The sequence below is a fragment of the Pristis pectinata genome, chromosome 31, assembly GCF_009764475.1.
Source record: "Pristis pectinata isolate sPriPec2 chromosome 31, sPriPec2.1.pri, whole genome shotgun sequence".
NCBI lineage: Eukaryota > Metazoa > Chordata > Chondrichthyes > Rhinopristiformes > Pristidae > Pristis > Pristis pectinata.
Window position 1 is genome coordinate 8,329,911 of NC_067435.1, and position 26,916 is coordinate 8,356,826.

At 39.7% G+C, this 26,916-nt stretch overlaps 1 protein-coding gene across 1 annotated transcript in view; it reads right to left on the reverse strand.

Annotated features, from left to right (window-relative positions):
* Positions 1–26,916, reverse strand: part of LOC127585095 (complement C3-like) — a 91,421-nt gene that overhangs the window by 43,351 nt on the left and 21,154 nt on the right. The window contains exons 10-20 of the mRNA XM_052042288.1: positions 25,730–25,845; positions 25,485–25,631; positions 24,081–24,293; positions 20,318–20,521; positions 18,282–18,446; positions 17,391–17,520; positions 11,527–11,598; positions 9,896–10,093; positions 5,895–6,006; positions 4,784–4,869; positions 3,586–3,725 (exon numbers count right to left, since the gene is read on the reverse strand). Of these exons, the coding sequence (XP_051898248.1) occupies positions 3,586–3,725; positions 4,784–4,869; positions 5,895–6,006; positions 9,896–10,093; positions 11,527–11,598; positions 17,391–17,520; positions 18,282–18,446; positions 20,318–20,521; positions 24,081–24,293; positions 25,485–25,631; positions 25,730–25,845 (1,583 nt within the window). The remainder of the gene's footprint in view (positions 1–3,585; positions 3,726–4,783; positions 4,870–5,894; positions 6,007–9,895; positions 10,094–11,526; positions 11,599–17,390; positions 17,521–18,281; positions 18,447–20,317; positions 20,522–24,080; positions 24,294–25,484; positions 25,632–25,729; positions 25,846–26,916) is intronic.

Genomic DNA, 26,916 nt, shown 5'->3' on the forward strand with positions numbered 1-26,916 from the left:
TGCAAGGGCTTCCTGAAGACTCAGGTTTCCTCCCACATCACAAAGACATGCTAGTCGGTAGGTTAATTGGCCATGGTAAATTGCCCTTAGCCTGTAGATGTGTGGTAGAATCTGGGGGGAGTTGATGAGAATGTGGGGAGAAACTAAAAGGGATTAATGTTGGATTAGATGGGCATTTGATGGTTGGTACAGACTCTGTTGGCCTGTTTCCCTAATGTGTCTCTCTATCACTGTAAGATCCACTTGAGATAGTGGATCGGCACAGCAGGTTCGAATGGTTGTATGGCCTGTTCCTATTTTATTAAAATGTGATGGACTTTGACTCTATTAACTTGTTGGCCTGAAAGTTGCATAATGGCATGGAATAATGTGTGGCATTCAGGGTGAAATTCAGACCCAGAACTGGTGTTAGAAGTCAATACAGTGGTCTCATATTCCCGTTGTCTGTCAGTTGGTTCGAAGGACAATCAGTGTTGGCTCAACGTGTCAAAAAGTTTTAAATTCATATCACATCATTATAGTTAAAGAACACCTATAGGATGCTAGCAAACAGGGATTCCATCAAGCGAGCAACTAGCCAGCAGCTGAGGTGTCCACTAACTGAAGATATCCTTCTCACAGTGGCTCCTGCATCTGACAACAGCACCCAGAGCTACAGCACCCAAGGTCCCAAGTATTAAATGGCTTCTGCACCCAGGTTCTTCAATGCTTGGTGGCCTCCCAGCACATGGAGACTTGAGCCCAGTGACAATAGAAACCATGGTCCAGCACCTGAGGTCTTCACTCAGGGACTCCAGCATCTAACTCTAATTTCCCACAAAATACAAAGTGATTATTTTAAAAAGACACTTAAAAAAAACAAACACTACATGTCCCAAAGCCCTTTACAGGCACAATATTATTTTCAAGATGTGGTCACTGTTGCGATGTCAAGAAAGCGACAAACTATTTACACATAGCATGAAATCAACAGAACATCTGTTTCAGGGTGGCTGAAAGGCAATTGTTCAGGAAATTATAAGTAAATAAAAATTATCAGCAGTTCAGTACATTCTGCCCTTCTTATCTTTTGACAAGGTCTCACTAGAATTTTGCTGGTGATGAATAAAGTTTCACATCATCTGGAACTTGTTATCCTGTAACTCATTGAACTTCCCAATTATTGATCTGCCGCTTTTTCACTGAGGCACCTTCTCAGTGCAGATTAAACCAGCTCTCAAGGAAACCTCTGGTACCAGATTTTCCTTTGCAGACTTTTATTAACATGCTGTTGTTACAAATAAAACTTGGTTCTAATATTCCCCCAACAGGAACCATCTCACCCTATGTACTTTGACTGGACTTTGTATGATTTTAAATAGTATCAGATTCCCTCTCAATCTCCTTCGTTTCAAGGAAAACAAACCCAGCTTCTCCAACCTGTCTACGTCACTAAAGTCCCTCATTCCTGGAATCAATCCAATAAACCTCTTCTGCATATTCTCTTCACACCTTTCCGAAAGTGCAGTGTTGAGAACTGTGCACAATACTCCAGTTGAGGCTGAAGGTTCATCATAACTTCCATAATCATTTACTCTGAGGCATCATCTGCTCCTTTAATGCTTTCTCAATCTGCCCTGCCACTTTCAGCATTTCACATACATATAACCCCAGATCTCTCAGTTCTGAAACCCCTTTTATAATTCTGTCCTTTCTATTTTCTCTCCTCATTCTTCCAACTGAAATAGAGTCACGAATGTTAAACTGACATCTCTGTAGTTACAAGAAATGTTCTTGCACCCTTTCTTGAACATGGTTGTAACATTTGCTACCTTCCAATTCTCTGCTACCTCTCCCCCTATCTAAGGAGATTTGGAAGATTACGACTCCTTCTACTTTTCCAGTCCTGTTTCCTTGACCAACATGGGATGTAGTTCAATGGGACCAGGTAAGCTTCCCTCCCTAGTGATAACGAGATCTTCTATCACATTTTACCTCCATTGCACCTTATACCTGCTCTCTCCAACTGTCAATATATTGCCAAAATTATCCTCAATAAACCTTCAAAAATTATCCCAGTTTTGTCCCGAGCCTCTGAACATACACCACTCCATTTTTTTCTTGAATAGGTCCAACCCAATCTCTTACCACCATCTCATTATTTGTATACCAGCAGGACACGTCTGGATTCTCACTTATTAAAACTGCTTTCCTATGCCTAAATTCCCACTCATTTTCCTTGTCACATCTCCTCTCAATTTAACGCATTTAGCACTTGAAGAATTTGTATGACATGCATCATGCAAACTCTTTGTGGTTTAATGATATTCTCTACCTCCCTTAACCTCAAAAGAACCCTACATTTTGTTCCCCTACTGTTTCATGTGCCCAGTCTGTACCTGAAATACCTCACTGAAGATCTCCTATTTTTCCAGTCAATAATTTTTCCTGTCAATCTTTGGTACCATTATTCTGGATAGATTCCCCTTCATTTCATTGCAGTTGGCATCTTCCTCTTTACAAATTCAACTTTTAAGTTCTACCTTTCCCATCTCCACCACTAATCTAAACCTTATGATAATGATGATCACTCTGACCAAAATATTTTCCCATTGACATTTGGTCCACTTGTCTTACCTCATTCCCTACCACAAAAATTGGCAATGCCTCCTTCCTCAATGAGCTAAAATAATATGGGCTAGAAGTATCACCAAAACACGTTTCAATAATTCCTTCTCTTTATTCTAATTATCCAAATACCAAAATGGTGTAATATTGATTGAAATCTCCCAATATCTCCACTCTATAGTTCTTGCACACCTTCAGATTTCCCTCTCCATCTCCCTCTCACTATTTGGAGTTCCATATAATATCTCCAATGTTATCTTTATACACTTTTTGCTTCTTAACTATAATGAATTCTGTCAACCCATTTCATATTTTTCTGCATTAACGTTCATTGACCATCCACCTGTCCATTTCATTTCACGAAAACATCCATATCTTCTTGAATTGTATTACCAGTTTCCTCAACTATTTTAACTTTCCCCTGGTCAGCCTCTTACTCTCCGTCCCTAATCTCTACTTAACATCTTCTATACTGCTGCAAGACTTGTTCTTTACATTGACCTGCATTGGACCTGCGACCTCTGAATTTCACATGGATTCTTATTTAGAATTCTCTTGTTAAAATCCTTTCATGCCCTTCATCCTCCCATCTGTTCTCCCCACAGACCTACAGCCTTGTGAAAATGTGTATCACTGAACTTTGTTCTCTTGCACATCCATTGTTCCCAACACCCCACCAATGATCAACACGCGTTTGGCTATCTATATAACCTTGCAGAAAAATATTAAATCTTTTGCCTCTTCATTTCAACCTATGGTCTCTCTTCTGTAACTCCTCTTTATCTAACTACACTCGGACCTTGAACCATTCTGATGGATGCAGCACAATTTCAATTAATTTCTTCAACAACTCATTACACAATGTTACATTCGTTCCAGGAATTACATTAATCGCCTTGAGACTGAAGACGTTCAGATATCTCCGAGGCTTTTGGAGCTATTCCAAGTAAAGAAGCCAAGCTATGTTGCCAAACCTACTTGAATTTCATCATCATAATAATTGTAGAGGATTGCTCTAATTTCCACTTGTTCATTGCGGACAACTGAGTATGGAAGTCGAAGGTCAATGAAAAAGTTTTTCATTACTGTCAATTCGTAGGGTTGAGCAATGCACACTCCTGCAGGAAGAAAACAGTTAAAATTCAGAATAGGCACCCATTCATTTTTGTAAAAACAGTAACCCACTGATGTTAGATTTCACAGAGAAACCAAATTACTTCCAAAGCTGAAAAAAGATGATAAATTTCATTTCCTTCGCAGTTTATCTCGGTGTTTTGAGAGAGTGACTTTCACATTCCCATGAATAGGTACGGTTTTAAATTGACCACTCTGCCAATGATGAATGACAAATCATTTTTGGTTTGAAGTAGAAACTTTCACAATTGTGAGAGTTTTATGTTACACAAATAACCATTCACATTCTGAAAGGTTTCTTCTTCAAATTAAAGATGGTTGTTGAGGTTTGGTAGCATGATGGTCGGAGGCATGGACCAGTAAATAATCCAGAGCTCAAATTCCACCATGGTTATTGTTTATTTTTCAATTCAATTGATATATTACAGCTGGAATAAATATTGATGATTGTAACAGTGCAAGAACGTCCTGATTAAACAAGGTCCATCAGATACCAGTGCAATTTATCCATTCCCTTTCTCCTCGAGCCATTCTGCCCTTTGTCATTTCACCTCTCCAGTCTTCCACCCTTTCTATCGCTCTCTTCTTTCCTTTCTCTCCACATTTTAAAATTTGTTTTATCTCTAACGTTTCCCACATCCCAAAACATTTGTTTTCTTTCCATAGATAATGCCTGGCCTACTAAATATTTCCAGCATTTTCTGTTTCCATTTCAGATTTTTGGCCTTCGGAATATTTTGTTTTCGTATAAAATTGAACCTGCATCGTTATATCTTTTGCCCTTCCAAACTACGCTTTCCAATGGTATTGCAGAACTTTATCAATGATCAGCACATTTTCGCATTTTCAGTCAAAGTAAACAGGTGGAGGCAATTTTCTTCTGTCTTTAGAGCTCTGGTTGTTCCACATCTCCACTCCCACAACTTCCAGGTGTGAAAAGAAAGAGAATACTATTCTTTAATCAAAGCCTTGCCTATTGGTGCCCTTTAATATGTTATGTAGCAATTGATTTCAACATTCTTGTAATCCATAAAAATCTTGCCTTTTGTTGGAGACACACTGACAGCTTGTATTTCCCAAGTAGTGATCGAGTCTTTAAGGTATTGAGCTATCTCCATTGATGCATGGCTGTTTAAATAAAAGGAAATGTCTCTTTAGCTCATTTTGACACATACAGTCAACCTGTTGCTTTTTGTGGTTAACAGCGCACACTTGTGAAAATTTTAAATGAGAACTTACTGAGTTGAAGGTTTGGACATGTTATACCAAGTAGTCTTATTTTTCCATATGTCACTACCGTAACTCTTGTTTATTTAGTCACAGAAAGCATTAATGAGCAATCCAAACATTAATCAGTATCTCCAGGAACCATCCATAGTCTAATCATAGCATGTTATATGAGGGTCAGTGTACCTTTAGAAACTGGGCATGCTATGATTTTTGACATGTTGTTGTAATAGCCGCTAACTTTAGTTAAGAGTTGACTACCATCAGTAAAGGATCTTTTGTTAGAAACTACCTCTACTATTGGCCAAAAGAATGAATAACACCAATGCGCCTGCAGGTATTGGACTTCTTGGACAGTTGGCTGGGGATTTCTTTTTTACTGAATTTCATTTTGATAATATGTTGCAGTGTTATTCAGTTCTGTTATTCCCACGACACTAAGTTATTACATGCCAATAAAATCAGTGCATTTGAAATTGTTTCCTGCACAACAGGTTTTTCATGAATGTGCATTCCCAAGCTTTGCATCTGCTGCTAAGACTAGTGCTGTGTCAGCGATGATCCAGCGAGGAGCACTCCTCCTTCTCAGTCAGAATGTAGTGGGTTCAAGTACTGCTCCAGAAAGTTAAGTGTAAACAGGTACATCTGCCCTCATGGTGCTATTCTGACAAAAAAACTAGGAAGCTTTCCCACAGTTTATCAAAGCGAATTCCTCATTGCTGTTGGCTGGAGCTTGCAATGGGCAAAATACCTCCTGTGTTTCCTAAATTGAAAATGTAATTCTATGAACCACATTCCAGTCAAATGCTAACAAAAGAAACCTTCATTGGATGCAACTCTTGGCAACATCCACAGAGAATTTTATTGAGTTGTGCGGTATAAATAACAAGCATTAACTGAAATTTTGAAGATCTCAGAATAAATACCCATTTCTGTCAAGGGCTGTTGGAAGAGAAATTGTCTGCCATAGCCAGCTTTCCTGGAAGTTAGTCCTGGCTGTTATGTGCTCATAAGGAATGTAGTATTCATCGTCAGCACCTAAGGGAAAAGAATGAGTTATGGATTTAGATATGATTTAACCTTGGAGATAAAGAATAAAACATTGAAAACTATAAACTTGCATTTGGGAACATAACTGGGAACATAACGCACCAAATTCACAGTTGCCAACCAAGAGATGTTTGTGTTTCTGAAGCCAACTTAACATTTCCCAGGGTCATAAACAATGCTTATTTCTTCATGGTAGGATGGATTGTAACATGTACATTGTCCTAACTGAGCAGCAAAAGCAAAATTGTGAATTTCTGGCCCTTTAGCTTTCCAACAAAATATGTATGTTGGGTTTCCAGAACAAATCCTTGCCTCCCACAACCTCCTGCAACCTCCTGACCCTAAGGTCAGCAACATGCTATGTTTATGCTTCTAGAACCCTGCAACACTGGCCTAGAGATGGAACGGCAGGTGCAGGTAGTGGCCAGTCAGTGCCGTCTAAAGTATCTCACACACAACCAATTGCCAGACAAAGCTCAATTACTTTAACAGAATGGGCAAGTTATGTAAAGTTGAGCACATTGACCAAGTATTTGCTAACTGTGTCTGCAACTTATAACCATCTTCCTCTCACCATAGACGTCTTGTGTTAATTATGACTAAGGCCACAATGATCCATTAGATCAATTAGATCTAATGTTGTACCTGTGAATGTTCTCACTCACCTCTTCCTAAACCTTCTCTTGATGAACTCCCGGCTTTTGTTTGCAGCCCCTTCTAAGTCCTGAGATTTTCTCATTGAAAAGAGAAGCTATTTTAACTTTTGGATTCTGCTGTAAGAAAATAATATGTACACCCCTTTCTTTCATTCCTCCTCTTCCTGGAGGAACAAAAAGTAGACTGGAAGAGCCAATGAGAGACCAATTTCATTCTATGTGAGACGGAAGGAATGGGAGAGCTGATGGCAAGTTGACACTTGCATTTTCCTAAATTACAAATATTACATGGGAAAATGCAAAAACAAAATCATTAGAACTGAGAGGAAAGATTGAACAGAGAGGGGCAAACTTCTTCAGTAAATTTTTAATTTAATTTTAATTCAAACCATTTTTAATTGCAAGGGATCAATTAAGTTGTTTTTAAGTCAGAACATCTTAATTGATCCCTTGCAATTAAAAATGGTTTGAGTTTTGGTGACCAGAAAACTAACAAATTTTGTGAAAACCTATGTAACTCTTAAAATCTTTCTGGGGAAGAAATTTATCATCCTTGCCCGATCTGACATTTTTAGGATCACAGTCCCACAGCAGTACAGCTGACTCCAAACTGAAGTGGACAGGTCAAGGACATTCTGAGACAGGGAATAAATGTTGGCCCCACCAACATCACCCACATCCAGTAAACTAATACAAGGGCAATTATGCTAGCTACCTTGCTTGGTAGATGCAGAAAAGAATTGACAACAATTAAATCTGAGATAGAAACAAAAAATGCTGGAAACACTCAGCACCTATAGAAAGAGAAACATTTAACATTTCAGGTTAAGAACCTTCCATCAGAAGAGTTCTCTGTTAACTCTCTCTTTCTTTCCACAGATGCTGCCTGACCTGTGAATTGTTTACAGCATTTTCTGTTTTTGCTTAAGATTTCCAGCACCTGCAATTTTTTGAGTTACGTTCACTGATTTTCAATGATAATGTCAGAGAATGGTATGTCCATTCATAAAGAAAAATATCAAACCTGAATCCAACCTGGATCTAACTAGGCCAGAGCCATTTCCAACAAGGGAGAAGTTACTTCCTGATTGAAATGTTTTGCCCCACATCTCAGGTTTTTTTCTCTCTTTCAGCATTAAAGCTGATAGACTGGGTTTCCCAAATTTTGGGAAAACCATCAGCTAAAGAGAAATTATATCTGCTTTGTGGAGCAGCTACGTGTTATCCTAACATGGCATGTAGGCCTGGAGCATGAGTGCTTCCCATCCACCAACTTTCAAGCTGCCTGATCCGTTGAGATCCTCTGGTAGATATCTGACACCTTGTCCTGTAATCCCCAGCTTCACACTTTCCAGGCAGGCAATAGAGTCTTTCAGCATTTGCCCTCAGTCTGTCTGATTCATTGATGTGTAGAGGACTTTGGATGTGTACAGCGGTGGCTAATAATGTGCAGAGAGGCTCATGCTGTCCAAAGGACACATTGCAGAGGCTTCTCTGTGAGCAAGTCACATGAAAACACTGCGAAGTCCCCTTTATTAATTTACTTACCCAGATCTCCATTGAATGCTGTAGTTACTCACCAGCCACTCCCCGCAAAACCTGTGGCTCTCAACCAAACACCAATCTGCAGTCTAAACAAACTGAAAATCCCCGATCTATCACTGATCCCAACCCCAACTGTGAATACTTCACGGGCACATCCTTCCCCACTATTGGTAGAGAAGGCAACAGGTACCATCAAAGATCCCCAAAATTCAGGCCATGTCATCTTCTCGCAGCAACCATTGGGCAGGAGGTACAGAAGCCTGAGGCCCCACACCACCAGGTTCAAGAACAGCTACTTCCCTTCAACCATTCAGTCCTTGAACCAACCTGCAGAACCCTAATCACTACCTCAGTATAGCAGCACTATGACCAATTTGCACAACAATGGACTGTGTTTTTTGGTTCTAATTCTGTTCATTCTTGTGTAATTTTGCATAATTTACGTTGTTAATTTATGTATTTTCTGTGAATATGGTGTATCTTATCAGATGCCATGTGCCTGTGATGCTGCAGCAAGTAAGTTTTTCATTGCACCTGTGCACACATGTACTTGAACATTTGACAATAAACTCAACTTTGACTTTGACCCCCACCACAACATCCACTAAAACAACCAACTCCTACACCTCAGCAGCTGATCAAACCCTTCCACCAGTGGACCCCCACTCCTTACACCCAATAACACCCCAAACCACCAATCCTCAATATCTAATCACATAGCTCAGCTCAGCTCGTTCTGCCCACAACTGACTCCTGCTCCTTCCACCTCACTGATCCTGATCAGTTCACACTCATGCCTCACCTTCAAACAATCCTTTACTTTCTAGCCCAACCTCCAACCAAACACCCTCCCCCACTTCCAGGCCTGTCTCCCTTGTGTTCCTGAGACCCAGCTTCCATCCTAGATTTATCACGTTTCCTTCCTGTGCTCCACACTGGTGAAGCATAAAAAGGGAAGACCTCATATGCTCCTGAATTTCCCAGTGGCGGAACCACAACTAAATATCGCTTGGTCCATCACACAAGAATAATTTACATCGGGCAAAAGAATTAGCAGGAATGCACCTTTGACTCTTTGAGTGTGCTCTTTTGTTTAATAAGATAATGGCTATTTTGATTTCAACTTCAGCTCCTCATTCCCTTACACCCACAATAACTTTTTCACCTCCTAACTTATCAAGACTCTAACAACCTCCTTATAACATTCAAACACATTGTTCTCACTGCCATTTGAGCGATAGAGTTTCAACCTTCAGACAACAAAATGCACATTTAAAGTGATTTTGCTGAAGCCATCAAGTTGCATTGAGAATGAGATCATCTCTCATTTTTCTAAACCCTACAGAATACTGGAACATCTAATAATGATGTGCAGAATCTGTCCAGAGCAGATAGGAAATACCAAATCTATTGAACAAACGTTCAATTACTTTCCAATATTAATCAGTCAAAATTACTTTACTGATCTGGTTTTGATTTCTCTAATCTAAAGAGGTAGTCACTGTTGTTGCCAACACAAATTCGTAGCTCTGCTTTCCTTTCAAAGGCAGATATTTCATGTTCTTCCTCATTAGAAAGTTCATAAAACTTTTACTTTTAAAAGATAATATAGTATTTCACATCACTCTTTTATTTCAACTGGGATGTTCCCCTCGAGAAAAAAAGCCAATACTTACTCCGGGCTAAACTCATCATGCTTTCTTGAAGCTTCTTCTTATATTGGTGAACATGCTCGCAACATTCTTTGAAGGCATCTGCACATGGTTTTCCAAGTGTTATCCTTCTCTGTCTTTTACTGCAGCTGAAACGCATGAAGTTCTCCTTCATCCCGGCTTCGCAACACTGACGCAGAAGTTTGTCTGTGAACTTCCTCACTGAAATACAAAGCAAAATTACGTATATATATGTACCCATTTTACAGGATCTGAGCATTGCTGCAAAGCCAGCATTTCTTGCCTATCCCTAAACATCCCTTAGAAAATGATGATGAAACGCACTCTTGAAACACTGCAGTACCTCTGGTGAAAGTACTCCCACTGAGTTGTTAGGCAGAGAGTCACGGGATTTAGACATAGTGATGACGAAGAACCTTCAGCATACTTCCATATCATACTTCCATGACTTGGAGAGGAACCTGCAGCTAATGGTGTTTCCATGCCTTTGGTGTCTATGTCCTTCTTGGTGGTGAAGACTCTGGGTTTACAAGGTTCTAATGGAGTAGCTTAGACAAGTAACTGCAGTGTTTATTAGATGGTACACCAATGGTGGAGGAACCAAGTGTTTAGAATGGTTAATGGGGTGTTTTGCCCTGGATGTGCATTGTTGGAACTGCACGCATCCAAGAAAGAAGAGATTTTTCCATCATGCCTTGTGAATGCTGGAAGGCCTTTGGTGTGGGTGCTGAGTCACTCACAACAACATACGCAGCCTCTGACCTAACTTTATAACCAGGGTATTCATGCTGGAACAAAACTTGAGTGACCTCTTTGCAGAACATCTCTGTTCAGTCCACAGCGACAATCCTGAACTTTCATTCACCTGTCACTTTTACTCCCTCTCCCAATCTCAGTTTAAAGTCTCTGACTTCGGTCTTCTGCCTCCTGCTTTTCTCTAATAATACTCATCAAAGATCGAGGAACAGCATCTCATCTTATATCTTGGTTCATTTCAGTCCTTGGGATTTAATACTGAGTTTAGCAATTTCATGTCTCCCTCTTTATCTTTTCTCCACGGACATGCTGCATCTCTTTGTCTCAGTTTCCGTCATTTGTATCTTAAGTCTCCAACTGCCAGTTGTTAAAGAAATTGACACCTTGACAACTTAGTCTGCAGCCTGTCACAGATATTCTCTCTGTTCTCTCCATCGTCCCCTTTATGCTTCTCTTTTCTATTGCAACACACACAAAATGCAAGGCACACAGACTCTCGGCCTGTAACGTCAACTGTTCATTTCCCTCCACAGATGCTGCCTGACCTGCTGAGTTCCTCCAGCAGTTCCCTTTAATGATACTTTTAAGTCACGCCAGCCAAGTATGGCATCTTAAAGCAGTCAAGGAACAGCAAAACCAGCCCTGACTGAATGAAGGAATCATAACAGACTGGTTGCAATGAACAGACCTGCGATGATATATCTCACAATACACACCTGATCTCTCTCCTTTAAATGTTAATTATCATTTTAAAACTCACTTCTGTAGCATTACATTTTAATTGGATTACCATCATTTGAAAAAAAAGCTGCCATATTAACAATTCTTACAAATGTGATTTATATCAGTGAACCATTTCTGAAATTGAAATTACATACATTTCTCTTCCTTGGCCTCCCCCAAATTTGCTGCACGACGCTTGCGTTTCTTTGGCTGTTTACACTTCAGCTCTGCAATAAATGATTGAAACATACGGATGTGAATGTTTAATTTGCAGCCCTGTTGTTTCAGAAGTGTCAAGTAGAATTGAATTTTACAAACACAAATGAATACATTAAATATGCTCATTTTCCAAATATGGAAATATAAGGCTTCAAAGATAAAACTATCCAAGAAGGAGGTGACAGCATTCAGCCATTGCTAATTTGTTTCTTCAGCCAAGACTCAGGAATTTTGAGAATGTGAAGCAAATTTAAAATCTAAAAATTGAAGACTGAAACAGTCAGAAGCAGGATGAAACTGTGTGCCGGTGTGTTTGATTATTCACAGTACAAGTGATGAAGTGGCAAGAGGTAGACACCATTTCTATCGTACCTTCCACCTCCCAAAGCATTTTACAGCTAATGAAATACTTCTGAAGCAGGAAATACGGCAGTCATTTTGCGTACAGGAATGTGATAGGTCAGTCGGCTGAGTGGTGTCACGACAACAACTTTGCCCTCACTGTGAGCAAAACCAAGGAACTGACTGTAGACATTAGGAAGGGGAAGTCCGACGAACTAACACCAACCTCATTGAAGAGTCTGCTGTAGAAAGGATGAGCAGCTTCAAATTCCTATGTATCAACATCTCAGAGGATCTATCCTGGGCTCAGCACATATATGCAATCATGAAGAAGGCACACTTGCATTTCTACTTTCTTAGAAGTTCAAGGAGTTTCTGACTGGTTGCATCATGTCCTGGTATGGAAATTCCAATGCACAGAAATGCAAGAAGATACATAGAGTGGTGGACTCAGCCAGTTCCACCATGGATACAGCTCTCCCCACCATCGAGAACATCCACAAGAGGTGATGTCTCAGGAAGGCAACATCCATCATTAAGAACTCCCAGCATCCAGGCCATGCCCTCTTCTCATTGCTGCCATCAGACAGGAGGTACAGGAGCCTGAAGACCCACACCACAAGGTTCAACAACAGCTTCTTTCCCACTGCCATCAGGTTCTTCAGCTGACCTGAAAAACCCTAATTCTACCTTGGACGAGATTTCCCTCAACTAGAACTGATGTTGCTATGTCTATTTTTATTTTATCATGTAAACTATGCATAATTTATGTTAATTTCAGTTAATGTAAAATTTATGTTAATTTAAATTTCTGTAATTTATGTTTGTCATATTTGTAATGTACTGTGCTGCTGCTGCAAAAAGCCAATTTTCATGGCATATATATCCTGGGTATGTATGCCCATAACAATAAACTTAATCTTCAACACAGCAAGCCTCCATAAACTGCTATTGTTAATCATCAGATACTATTTTTTTTGAATGATATATATTATCCAGGACAACAGCAAGAACTCTCAAGTTCTTCTTCAAAATAATGCAATGGACTCTTTTACATCTTGCTGAGAGAGCTGTCATGAGTTTAGTATCTCATTCAAAATATGATACCTCCCATCACTCCGTTGGAGTGTAAATTAGATTTTTATGCTCAAGTTTATGTAATGAGGTTTGACTTGACTGCCTCAAAGGCAAGAACATTGACCCACTGAGCCACAGATTTGATACAGCTACATATAAATAAATGGTGAATTTTACAGAAAGAATATTGTGAGGACTGTTCAACCATCATTCAAGAACAAGTGGACCAAACTGGTCATGATCAAATAAAATAAAAGATAGAGCATTAGTGGCCAGATGCCCCATATCTAAGGAACAAAATAAAAATTGAAGGTCGAAGGACAATCCTCACTTAGGTCATTGGTGCAATATTGAGGATTACTAGAGATTGATGAAGAACTAGTATCTTTTCCCCAGTACCTTCAGAACATCTGATGTATCTAAATTTGTTCTTCCTACAATCACCTCAAGTACAAATTTATATATGGGTGCAACTTTAGGGAGTTTCAATATATTCAGTAACCTCAGTTTATTTAAAAATCCCTTTCCTAGCTTCATGAAATCAAGAATGATTTTGTGAGAAAGGAAGCCAATTGCTGCATCAAGCCCTCTTTGAAGCAGCTAATTACACTTTTCTGCAATGGTGTGAGAAATAACTAAAGGTTTGAAGTTACTAATAGTCTAATGAACTAATTAGGTGCTAATATTCAGACTGAAATATAATGGCATCAGCTGCCTTGGGATATGAGGGAACATTGGTAAATTGGTTTATTGTTGTCATATGTACCAAGGTACAGTGAGAAACTTTGTTTGGTATGCCATCCATACAGATCATTTCATCACATCAGTAGCAGAATAAAGTGCTACAGTTACAGAAAGTGCAGTGCAGGCCACATTTAAAATAATATTGTTAATAATTCAGAGTCATGGAATTTCGATTTAAAAGAGCAGAACAATTGTAATAGAAGTAATGAGTAAATCTGCAGAGAGCAGCTTGTAAGGAGCCGCTGCACTCTGACACCAACATGAGCAGGCAAACTGATGCCTGTTAGTGAACTAAATATGGGTTAGGTACTGATCCAATGTCTTCAGATTATTACAAGAAATGACTTTGCAATAGAATATATGAAACAAATGGTCAAGGTGAGTGAGTAATATATTGCATTAATGATTGGTGTGGCCAAATTAAACAGTGCATTTGTAGTGATGTCAAATACAACCTGGATGAATAGTTGTACCTTCAACAGTCTGGGAGGAATTCACAAGTCTATGGCATTTGGAAATAGATAATCATGAGGGAATTATACAGCTTATGTAAATTTGATGTGATCAGCTAGGATGTCAAAAAGGTTTCCAGGTGTAGCCAAGTAGCTGAAAAGAAAGAAGGAAAGTAGCTGAAATTGTACATTTTGGCAGGAAAAGTAAAAAGCGAATGGTTAAATTGGTGAGAGATTACAGACCTCTCAGAGCATCTAGCCCGTTATTATCCAACTCTTGAATGGACCCCTCGCATTCTCAAAGGTGAACTCTTAATCTCCCAATCCATATTGTCCTAGCCCTTGCACTTTGTTTGTCAACCTGCACTGCACTTTCTTGGTAACTGTAACACTGTATTCTGCACTCCGCTTTCCCTTTGTACTACCTTGACGTACTTATGTATGGTATAATCTGCCCGGATGGCACACAAACTAAAGCTTCTCACTGTATCTCAGTACATGTGATAATAATGAACCAATTCCAATTCTAACTCCACATACAAAGGAGTTTGAGTGTCCCAGGACATGGTTTGCAAATGGCTAGTGTACAAGTATAGCAAATAATTACATATGTAAACACAATACAGTCATTAGAGAAACAAAGGACTGCAGATGTCGGACGAGGTAAAAAAAAACATACTGGAGGAACTCAGCAGGTCAGGCAGATGGTCAATGTTTTGGGTCAGGATCCAATCTCAAGACTGAAGGTAGGATAAAGGGAAGCCCAATATATTGGGGGGAAAAGCAGAGCAGTGTTAGGTGGACAAAAGAGGGGAGGTGGGGTGGGCACAAGCTGGTGATAGGTAGACACAGGTGAGAGATAATGAGAGGCAGATGCAGCGGAGGAGGGGAGAGCAGATCCACCAGGGGATGGGTCAAAGGTATGAAGGCTGATGCTCCATGTTGGGAGGGGAGGAGAGGAAAAAAAATTGGGGAAAAGAAATAAAGAGAGATAGGCTAGGAAAGGGAGCAAAAGAACAGAAGAGGCATGGTGGCGGGTTGGATTAAAGTGAGAGAATTTGATGTTCATGCTATTAGGCTGCAAGAATTTTTCTTTATTTCTCCTCGCCTATCACTGCACTGTTTCCCCGCCCCCCCCCCCCCCACTATATATCAGGCTTCCCCTTTTCCTATCTTCAGTCCTGAAGAAGGGTCCTGACTCAAAATGTTGACCGTCTGCTTTTCTCCACAGTCTGAGTTCCTCCAGCCTCTTGTTTTTTTCACAATACAGTCATTTATTGCAAGACAAATGGATACAAATGTAGGAGGTTTTGTCTCATTTATATTGGGCAATGTTAACACCACATCTGGAGCACTGTGTACACTACCGTCTTATTTTAGGATGGATGTGAATAGGGTGGAACCAATTGAAGCAGCTTTAAGACAAACACCTGGAAAGGGTGGCTGTCTTTTGAGGCAAGGCTGCAGCTTAGAAGATTAAAAGGGGAATTGATTACGAGATAAAAAAATCCCAAGTGATCATGAATGGATGTGGAGAGTATGTTCCTTCTTCTGGGTGAAAGCTAGAACAAGTGCTCACTGCTGAAAAATAAGGGGGAGCCTATTTTAGATTTTGATTAATTTTTTTCTCGCTTAGACAGTGATGAGCCTTAGAAACTTTTTTCCTCAAAGAGTGGTGAAAGCAGAGTCTTTGAGTATATTTTTAAGGCAGATAGATACTTGATAAGCAAGGGTGTTAACAAAGCCAAGTTTAGCTGCGAGTCAGAAAAGCCATTATATTATTAAATTGTGGAACTGGGTGAATGGTTGATGGGTTACTCCTGCTTCCATTTCACATGTTTGTATGTTGCTACCCATGACCAGTCACTGTACACTGATCTACTGTGGAGGGATCGACTCTTCCACATAATGTCAATTGTTTCATCAACATTTTGCTCAACAAGTGAAGCAAGTTGATAGGATAGTTATAGAAGTTATGAATGTGGGAGATAAAACTCCAGTGGTAACCAGAGATGTGCATGATGTACAATATCATGTTTTTGAAAATGTTTTTACATATATTTGATGTAAAAACTGTTGGGTGTGCATTTCTGTAATGACAATAATAACAACAACAATCTGCATTTATATGACCCAAAACAGCAGTGTTATCAAAGACCAACACAGAGAGCACAAGTAGAAATTTGGACACATGACTGATCACGTGACCAAGGTAGGTTTGAAGAATTTTAAAGGGGGAATTCCAGAACTCAATATCTTGGCAGCCGACAGTGCAGCCACCAGTGGTGAAGCGGTTCAAAGCAGGGCTGCTCTTGAGACCAGAAATGGACCAGAATTTTTTTAGTGGACAGTAGAGATGGAAGGGTTTAGAGATAAACAGGGAGAAGACATAGAAGAACGAGAATACAAGGATGAGAATTTTAAAACTTCATCAAGAGCCAGTGCAGGTCAACATGTGACTTAGTTTGTGGAAGGACATAAACAACTGGAGTAGCTCAAGTTCAAGAGAAGGAAAACAAGGGAGACCAACCAGGAGTCCATTAAAATAGGGAAGTCTTAATGTAACAAAGCGACAACTCAAAGGTTTCAGCAGCGGGTGAGCTGAGGCAGTGGCAGAGATGGGTAATATTACAGTACTGACAATACGCTGCATTGGCGATGATGTGGATATGTGATCTAATCCAATCTCAGGGGCAATATGGCACCAATGTTGTGGACAGTCATCATCAGGCAGTTGGCTGGGAAATGAATTAAATCGCTAGCGGGAAAACAGCATGTAAAAGTGACCAATGACAATAGCAAATCTTAATTGATTTGGCAAATCAAATCTTCTGTTCGTGTAGCGCTAAATGTTGGGTCGGTACTTTAGCAATTTAGAGACATTGAAGGCATCAAGAAAGATGGTGAGAAGGGAAGCTGGCTATCATCAACATATGTGGGGAAACCAGGACTACTTTCAGGTTGCATTGTTGAGGGACAGCTGGTGAATTTGAAATGGGGCCTTAAAATAGATCCTTGGGAGACACCATGGATAATGACTCCAGGGCATTTACAGGGCATTGCATTATACATTTACCTGCACTGATCTCTAAACAAGCTACTATCATAAATAGAAACTTAGCATTAACACAACATTCACTTTATAAAATGTTAATTCAAAACTGAGTGCTTCCAGAAACCAGTACCTGCTCTTGTTTCGGTCTTGATGTCAGTGCTTGTTGCAAAGGCTAATCCTGCATCTGAGAAAACACCGAGGAAATTTCTACCACCTCCAGGAGTGCAACCAATATCACTTTTCTCCACCACACTCCAGATCTGTGTGAAACACACACACACACACACATGAAGCATGTGAACCAAGCTGAAAGTGTGCTGATGTACACTAAATTGAGTTAGCAGGTTGTGCAGAAATACCAGAGGCAATTGCATAGCCACTGGCTGTTATTTCCTTCTGAGATGATATGTGGGCAATGCTCCCAAGAGAGAGTTGGAAACAGACACATTACTGATCTGGCAAGTTAGTCATCCAGCTTGGGCTGATAATGTTCAGCCAAGTGTTCAAGGCCTACAAGTGTACCTGCAAAATCTAAAACCAGTTAATTAAATAAGCTTGACTAAAAAGTATCATTGGGTAATGGGGACCATAAAACTAATAGATTGTCATATTAAAGACCACAAGAAAGGAGCAGGAGTAGACCATCAGGCCATTTTAGCCTGCTCTGCCTTTCCTCAGGATTATGGCTGATTTTCTATGGCAGCACTATTTTCTAGCTCAATCCTCAAATCATTTAATGTCCAGAAACCTATCAATCTCTGTCTTCAATGAATGACTCAGGCACCACAGCCGTCGAGTGTAGAGAATTCAAAGGTTCAGCACTCGAGTTCAGAACTTTCTTCATTCTGTTGAAGGCCTTCCTCCGAACTCAATTTAGGAACTGAATGAATGACAATTAATTGCTGGCAGCATTCTTTAAAATAAATTGTTGGAAACTGTCAAATGACAAGTATTTTCCTGTATGCCTGTCACGAGTACTTTCTAGATATAAACGTTTTGAAAAAGATCAAGACTTTCTTACCTTACTCTGCGTTATTTTATTCTTCTTACTCAGTGCAAACACTGCTTTATCAACGGCAACAAGTCCGACCCTTGCTCCAGGATCCCCTGTCACTTTCATTTTGAACCCACTTCCAGGTTTGTATAATTTTTTGTCATCAATTGGATTTGCAGCAGAAACCTTCAGCTGGGAAGAAATGTCACAAAACCACATTGTCACAAATAGCAAGTTACTGCTGAAACAAGAATTGCTGCTGGCTGCCATCAAATTTGGCTCTGCTTACTCAAATTACATCCACAGAAATTGTGACTGGGGCAAAGTGACAACACTCAATGAATGCTGACTTCAAAGCCATTCCCAAACTCCCAGCAATATAGTTGCATGGACATTCTTTGCCCAACTCCTGTTATTGTCAAATGTCAGTTCAAAGGTTTCCCTGGTGTCCAGCAGCCACAAAGTTATCAATTTTGCCAACAATTTACAGCATCAACAAATTTTCATTAATGGCAAATCAGGAACAAAATACGAAATTCTTAATTTTTAAAAAATATTTTGTATAGAATTCAAACTTATACGATTGAGAAGCAGGTATGTCATAAACATTTAAAAAAATTCAAAGCATCTTACATTTTGAAATATTCACAAGAAATCAGATCAGTCAAAATTAACAAAATTAACTTATTTTAGGGGATGATGGTTTTACAAGCAGTAATTAATACATTAACAATTTGCTTACACCTCACAATACTAAATGTATCATACTCAATTCTAGTGCAAGACTAATTTGCAGCCTCCTTAAATTCTCATCAGTTTCAGTGACTTCACTTGATTTCATTGGAGTAAACTGTATGAATGGACAGATTTCAACTCTCAGGTCTGTCCCAATCATCATATGAGTGGCACCACACTACAATATGGAGATTGTCCGCACTGCAGGTATCTGTCAAAGCCATCAACAATTGATGACTCTCAAATTCCCTGTGAGCTCAGATAGCAGAGAGGACATTCATCAAGCACATCCCAGAAGATTCGTTTCAGACCGCAGATCTGATGGGTCGCTATGGAAGCCAATACTTTAGTACTTAATGTGGAATTGGGTGGGTTGGGAAGGAGTTGGGTTGAGGGTCCAGAATCCAGTTTCCTCTTTGTATGACACTGGAAAAGTCCACAACAGAAAGAGAAATCTCACTCGCTGAACAGATTGTGTGCAGACAGGCACCACCTGCAGACTGACTTAGTGTGAGTTCTTCTTCTTAGACAGTTTCTCTGGGTCAAAGACGAGCTGCTTCCATTCCAGTTTTTTTCCATGTATTTTTTTTAAAAGCAAGCACACTCTTAGCACTACAATTTATGAAAAACAAAGGATCTTTTGTTATTGTGCATGCATTGTTGGCTGCAGAAGCAGTTGACATGGCATCTTAAGATACAGATGACTTGCAAAGTCTCTTGTGACTAAATAATCCAAGATTTACATCATCTAAACCAGGCATCACAAATGTATAAATCCTGTTTGGATAGTTTGAATGCCACATGGTTTATACAGGCTCTTTTATCTTAAAATAGTTGGTACCAATAGGTACATGGATTACACTGTTGTTTATGGTCGTAACAGAACTTACCAGATACTAAGACGCTCAGGTTTTACAGCAGGAAGCAGTGGTGGTGAACTTTGTGAAGCATTCACTGCATACCCTTACGTTTTAACACCACCATGTGATGCTACTGTTGTACACACAACTGCACCTTGATTTCTGAATAATAATGAGCAAAGAAAGTACACACTCTGTCCTTGTTAAACAGCTATTCCCCAACCTACAGCAAGCTGCAGATGAGGTGCAACATTGCTATGAGCAAGACTGAGAAGTGAACTGAAGCAAAGACAAAGCCTTGCTTGATCCCAGCTGCACTGGGATTGGGTATGAATTGGAACCATTCATAAGAATCATGGCTCGTGTTGTTAATCTTATTCCCAAATAATGTTTCTGGTGCTCTGAGCCTTGAGTTCCTAAATGTTAACATTCTACCACCCTCCTTGTCACAGAAAATGGGATACTTACTGTTCCCATGCATGTGTCCTTCACATCAATCCACACAGAATCGGCAACAACTTCGACCTGTGATCCCTTTTCAATGTAGTAATAAACTAAGAGTCGGAATGATGGAATTAAATTCGGGTTGATTGGAATTTGCATGGTCACCATGACTTGATTCTGCATTCTTTTCTGTCTCCCGAAGCTGACTATCCTCCCTTTGTTAATCAACTGCCAAAAGAAAGCACAACAAAATAAATTAAGAAATATAGAAATTTATTGAACAAACATTTGTGAAGAGATTGGTAACAAGTTTGTTTCAGATGGGGGCACAGATGGAGCAGCACTGGACTGGTTAAAGCCAGTGTCTGATATTTAATCCCATTGATTCAAATTGAATAAAATATTGACTTGTTTTGTAACAGCCTCAGGCGAACTTTAACTTTGATACACAGAGGGAAATAGAAACAAAATGGAACAACCATCTGAGTGAATGAAACACTCATCCCCAAACATGAATAAAATCCACAGAGATAACTTTATCACTGTATTCTTTGCACATACTTTTAATATGAATTAAAGTATCATGAAAAACCATATCTGTTGCAGCAAGAATTTGAGCAAATGGTCAACAGAAGGATCCTGGGCTCTGAAGAGCCCAAAGGTATTGAACATTTTGAAAAAGATGACAGAATATTTATGTTGGCAGTAGATACTTCAGGCAGAATGTCAGGGCTCCTGTTTTCCTGCTACTCATGTCTCATTCTCATTGCTTTTTTCCCTCTCTAACAGATCACCCATCTGCATACCAAGGACTCCTTCAGTGTCAAATCAACCCCTCAATTCCCCACCCAACCACTGTTACAGGCTGAGCCAGACTTTGCAACCTTGGCTCTTATTCAACTTCAGATAACTTCCACAGCTGTATCCTCTTCATCTCACTTTGTTCTCTGTAACTCAGAGAAGAATGTGCTTGCATTCAGGAGCTTTCTCAATCTCGGAGCTTCCAAAAGAAGTTTGCAGCCAATCAAGTTTTTCAGCTGCATGAAAATATAGCCACCTAATTGTAACACAGGGAGTCACACCAACAGCCATGAGATCTAATCACATACTCCATTCCAGTATTGCTAATTGAGGGATAGAAGAGTCCCTACTTCTTTAAACAATATCCATTTGAGGGGAACAAGGCTTGGGTTTAACCTTATCGCAAATCATCCACCTCATCAAAACAAGTTATTCCTCCATCTTTCCCCCAGCTACAAGTTGAACCATCACCCATACACAACATGCACTTGGCAATTACACTGTGATTGGGCAGCTATCCTGCAAGTATACCTTGCAGGATAGCTGGAAGGACAAATACATAACCTCAAAGTTACAGAGGAAGTTGTACTGGGACATAATGCTCACAGAAGTTTGAGTTTTATGAAAGCTGGCAACTCCATGACATAATACTTCATTCACGAAGCTTTGCCAATACATTACCAAATGAGTAAATCAACAGCTAGTAATCAGGAAGAGATATTGGTAAATTAAAATTAAATCGGTAAATTGGATTATTATCACGTGTACTGAGGTATAGTGAAAAACTTTGTCTTACATGCCATCCATACAGATCATTTTATCACATAAGTACATTGAGGTAGAAGAACGGTAAGCAATAACAGAATGCAGAATAAGTGTTGCAGTTACAGAGAAAGTGCAGAGCAGGCAGACAATAAGGTGAGAGGCCATGACAAGGGAGATTGTGAGGTCAAGAGTCCATCTTATCGTAAAGTGGACCATTCAATAGTCTCATAATAGTGGGATAAAAGCTGTCCTTCAGCCTGATGGCACGAGCTTTCAGGCTTTTGTATCCTCGGCCCGATGGGAGTGGGGAGAAGAAAGAATGTCCAGAGTGAACGGGGTCTGTGATAATGCTGGATGCAAGAAGCAAGAAGTGTAGGCAGAGTCCATCGAGGGGAAGCTGGTTTTCATGATGTGCGGAGTTGTATCCACAACTCTGCAGTTTTTTGCACAAGAAATTGAAATTGAAGAATTGCAAAAGAATTTGAAATTGGAACAAGAGGTAGTCATTGAGCCCCTTGACCCAGTTCTGGAACTGAGTTAGATCATGGGTTACTGTTATTTCACCCTTACCTACCAGTCAGTTTCACGTCCATGACCGACAATGTATTTAACCTCCTTAGCTAACAACAAATCTGAGAGAAAGATTGCCAAAGAACATTGGCATATAATCAGGGATCCATAAGAGCCTCTTAAGTTACAGGAATTTGCTTATATAGGTAAGTACAACACAGGTACTGAGTTTCCCAGTGTTTAGCCAGGACACAATTGGATAGGTTTCATCAGCCCATCAAAGCCACTACTAACTCCCCCAAAACTCCTCATATCATCCCCCAAACACCCTTTTTTTTCTTGGGTATGTCACTCATATAGTCAAGCTGTGGCTCAGCAGTAAAAACCTCACCCCTTGAATCAGAATATCTAAACACAAGTTGCTTTGTATATATAATTTTGATGTTTATGGGAGGTTATTGTGTGCAAATCGAATGTGCTGTTTCAAACAATATAACAGCAACTTCACTTCAAAACTAGTGTAACATACATATTGCTGGGGAACTCAGCGGATCAGGTGGTATTTAAGGAGAGAAATGGACGGTCGACGTCTCAGGCCAAGGCCCTTAATCTGGACTTGCAGCATTTGCAGTCTCTCCTGTCCTAATTTCAAAACTAGTTCATCATGAACACTTCTGAAAATTATTAATGGCATACAAAAGAAGCTTTGGAATTCACATATTTTTTCCCCAGTAGCACAAGTGTGAGGCCAATTGATTTTGAAGCAGAGGACACATAAACATCTTGCCAGTGAAAGAACACTGCTACAGTATTCAGCAGCATTATTTTCAAGAGTCATCTCCATGGACCCTCCCCTCCTTGTTTATTCATCCTCTGCCCATGATCATCTCCCAACTACCATGGTATTCTTCATCAATCAACTCCCTCTCTCACCCCAAACTTACTGCCTCTGTGACCTGCACAGTGATTGCAAGATTTCAAAGCAATGCATGTGCTGTTATGCACAATTGATCATGCAAACTTGGTCTGCAATGCACAAGACCTTGGTCCTCAGTGGCTAGAGAAGCCTTATCTCCTTCAATAATTAATTAACTGAAATTTTTATCCTTGCCTTTGTTAGCTCCAGACTTCGCCAGGAACCCCATTTATCCCTCAGTTAACAATGCTGGAATGGATAATGTGGTTGCATCTCATTTCTGTTGGTGTGACCTCACTGAGTTACATTTTGGAGGTTCTACAGGTATCTTGGCTCTTCTTTTGCTCAACTTTTCGTAAGCTTGACATCATGCAAAACTCATCAACCAACACACACCAACACATGTTAACTTACACTGGACCACAGTGACACAAAACCTTGATTTTATTTTTTTTAATCCTTATTTTCCAATATCTCCATGATCTCACCCCGTTACAAACTCTGCAATTTCCTCCTGTTCTATGGCCCTCTGAAAACTATATTCACACAATTCTAGCCTTGAGCTTCTCAAAACTGAACCACTTCACCATTCATACCTTCCAGGAAGTTTAGTTAGTGAAACAAACATTTTCCCAGATACCTCCCAGACTCAATGTCAATTCTTCTTTAATAAGATCTAAAATGTATACTACGTTAATTGGCCTATATAAATGCATGTTGTTATTTTCATTGAGGTTTAATGAATTCAAAATGAATGCCAACATAGTAGGGCAAGACGTGTGCAGAAAAACGTACCACGTAGGTGAAGTATTTTATTCTCTCCCGGACTTCTGAATTGTCATTTCGGAGGTTCAGGCTAACCAATAAATCTTCACCTGGACTTAGATCTGTTTGTGAAATGCCAATGTGCAGGTAGTTCGCTGAACTACTTTGTGTCGTATAGGGCTCTGCAGTCATCATTGCAGATGCCTGTTGTTGACGGGGAATGCCGGGAACTTCTGTTGAAACCTGTAAGCAGAAAGACAAAAGGGAAAATTAAGTTCCAACTGTGAAGCACACGTTGATCTTCCGCCAACTTTTAAAAAAAATTGTTGTATGCTTATCATTCTGTGAAGTAAATTAGTAAATGACATAGCTGAGATAGGTTTTTAAATTTACATGTAAGATCACCAGGTGATGTGCTGTGGGAGGTCTTGAAGCCTTTGATACCTCTTTTCCAATTCTGATTGCTGAACACAATGACTTGCCTTTGATAAGTGTTTTCACCCAGGGTGGGAATATTTTTGGAACCTGTTATCTGTTACAACTAGATGTGGTAGGATGATAGAACTTCAACACATTGACATGTGCTTAGCTCTGTCAATTGTCCGCCATTTTTGCTGTTTAGCATGACTGAGGATGCTGCCCCGAGGAGTTTAGCATACATGTACTCAAATGTTGCAGCTTCACTAAGTTCAAGTTCCTAACTGTTCCTGAGGTGTTCTTCTGTACACTTTGTTGAACCAGGGTTAGTTTCCTGACTTGATATCGGGGGTTATATGCCAGGCCAAGAAGTTACAGGTTGTGGTGGTGTATATTTCTGCTGCTGCAAATGGTCCACAGTACCTGATGGATGCCCAGTTTTGAATTCCAGCTACATTGTTACAAACTGTAAATATAAATGGTTTCTTTATTGGTTCCACGTACAGGAAATATTCAGGAACCCAAGCGCACCTGAAATGTGTAAAGTCGTATTATGTAAGTTAGCTCATTCAAGTATATGCTAACTTAAAATAATTATAGTTTTTTAAATCGTTGTGAAAATTGGTTGATGTTTCTCCAGAGTTTGATCTGACCGACGAGAAAATCAGCAGATGATGTAAAAGGGCTTTTCTAAATTAGGCAAAGTTTGACAGAGTAAGAAGTGGTGGTGACAGAAGTGTCAGTAACCAGAGAGCAGAAGTTTAACACAGTTAGTGGAAGATCCTGCAGAGTACAGTTGTTATGATCTGACATGTGCTGCCTGCAAAGAAGGTGTATGCCAATTTAACAGTAACTTTCAAAAGAGAATTGGATAAACATTTGAAGGAAAATAATTTACAAGGTGCAGTGAAAAAGGAGTGGGACTAGTTGAAAGAACCAGCACAAGCACAGTAGGAAAAAGTCGTCCACTTTGTTATTTCATCCCTATGAGTGTATATTGAATGGCTTATTTCTTACTCTTATATCAAAGTTCCTTGGCTCTCCAGGCGTATTTATTGTCAACTTAGCAATTCCATCAGCATGGGTTTTGGACTTGACATCAGCATTGTCATACTTCACAGGAACTCCACTGGCAGGGGAACCATCAGGATTTGTTACATAGACCTTGGGTAACAAAGAACAAGAGAATTATTGAGCAAAGACATACTGTGAAGTTATGAAAAGGAAAGAGAGAAAGATGAAGAGAATAGGAACAACTGTACCATCATGTCGAAGGGCATCCCAGGCTTGTAATACTTGGAAGTTTTGGTGAACAAGATTGCATATGGGCTGACAACTATTTTTATGCCTGTTTTTTCTGCTTCTACAAGGTCACTGCCTGCAAAAAAAGAGTAAAAGGCAGAAATAAGGAAAAATACATGAGGTGTTTTACACAATTGCATATGTGAAAGGTTTCTGCTCTGGGTTTGCTAAAATTGCAATATTGGCATAACTACATTTTAAATATTGCTGATGGAAACCTTTACAAAATAATGCTTAGATTCAATGGAGAGCATTTTACATTAATAATGAGCTGGTGGGAATCTTTTAGTCCCCAGAGTGAAAGAATTAAAAAGGCACTCTGAGGCAATGTGTGCCATCATTCTTGCTGGGTATTGACTGTCACACAGAAGTATTTGACCCATTCTCTGCTGGAGGAGAGTTTGACCACGTTTTCTATGAGAAATCTTGGTGTAGTTCAATCTGTACCAGAATTTACAAAATAGGTCAAAACACTATGTCAGATTATCAACTAGATGAAATTTTAAAAGACGTTTCACTCTTTGCAGATGCCACCTGACCTGCTGAGCAATTGCACTATTTTCTCTTTATTTACAGCATCTCTGATGTTTTGTTTTTGTGGGTCAAAACCCTGTAGTTCCACATCTGGATCAGTAACAAGAGACTTTATTTATAAAGGTCAAAATGCCCTACGCAACTCTTCATTGTCCATGTTTGGTGTGAGGGTCTCAGCCTGGGTCCAGAGTGTACTTCAAGATTTTAATAATGTCAGCATGGCTGCTGATAAGCAGGTTCCAGTGAAATAATGTGCAGATTTAGAAAATAAAATCCACAGCATGACTTAAAATCAATAAAATAGTTACATTTGTGCATTTTTATTCAAGAAATAGTCTTGAGAAGGTAGTGCTGAGCTGCCTTCCTGAACTACTTTGTTCCATGTGGAGAAGGTACTCCTAGGATGCCATCGGGTAAAGAAATCCAGAATTAGAGTAGCATCGATAAAGGAATGATTCATATCCAACTCTCCACCAGTTAACAAATATCTACTTAAGAAATCTGATGGACGGTCAGTTTCCTAGTACAATAAAGTGGACTCTTGACATCACAATCTACCTCGTTATAACCTTGCACTTTATTGCCTACCTGCACTGCACTTTCTCTGTAGCTG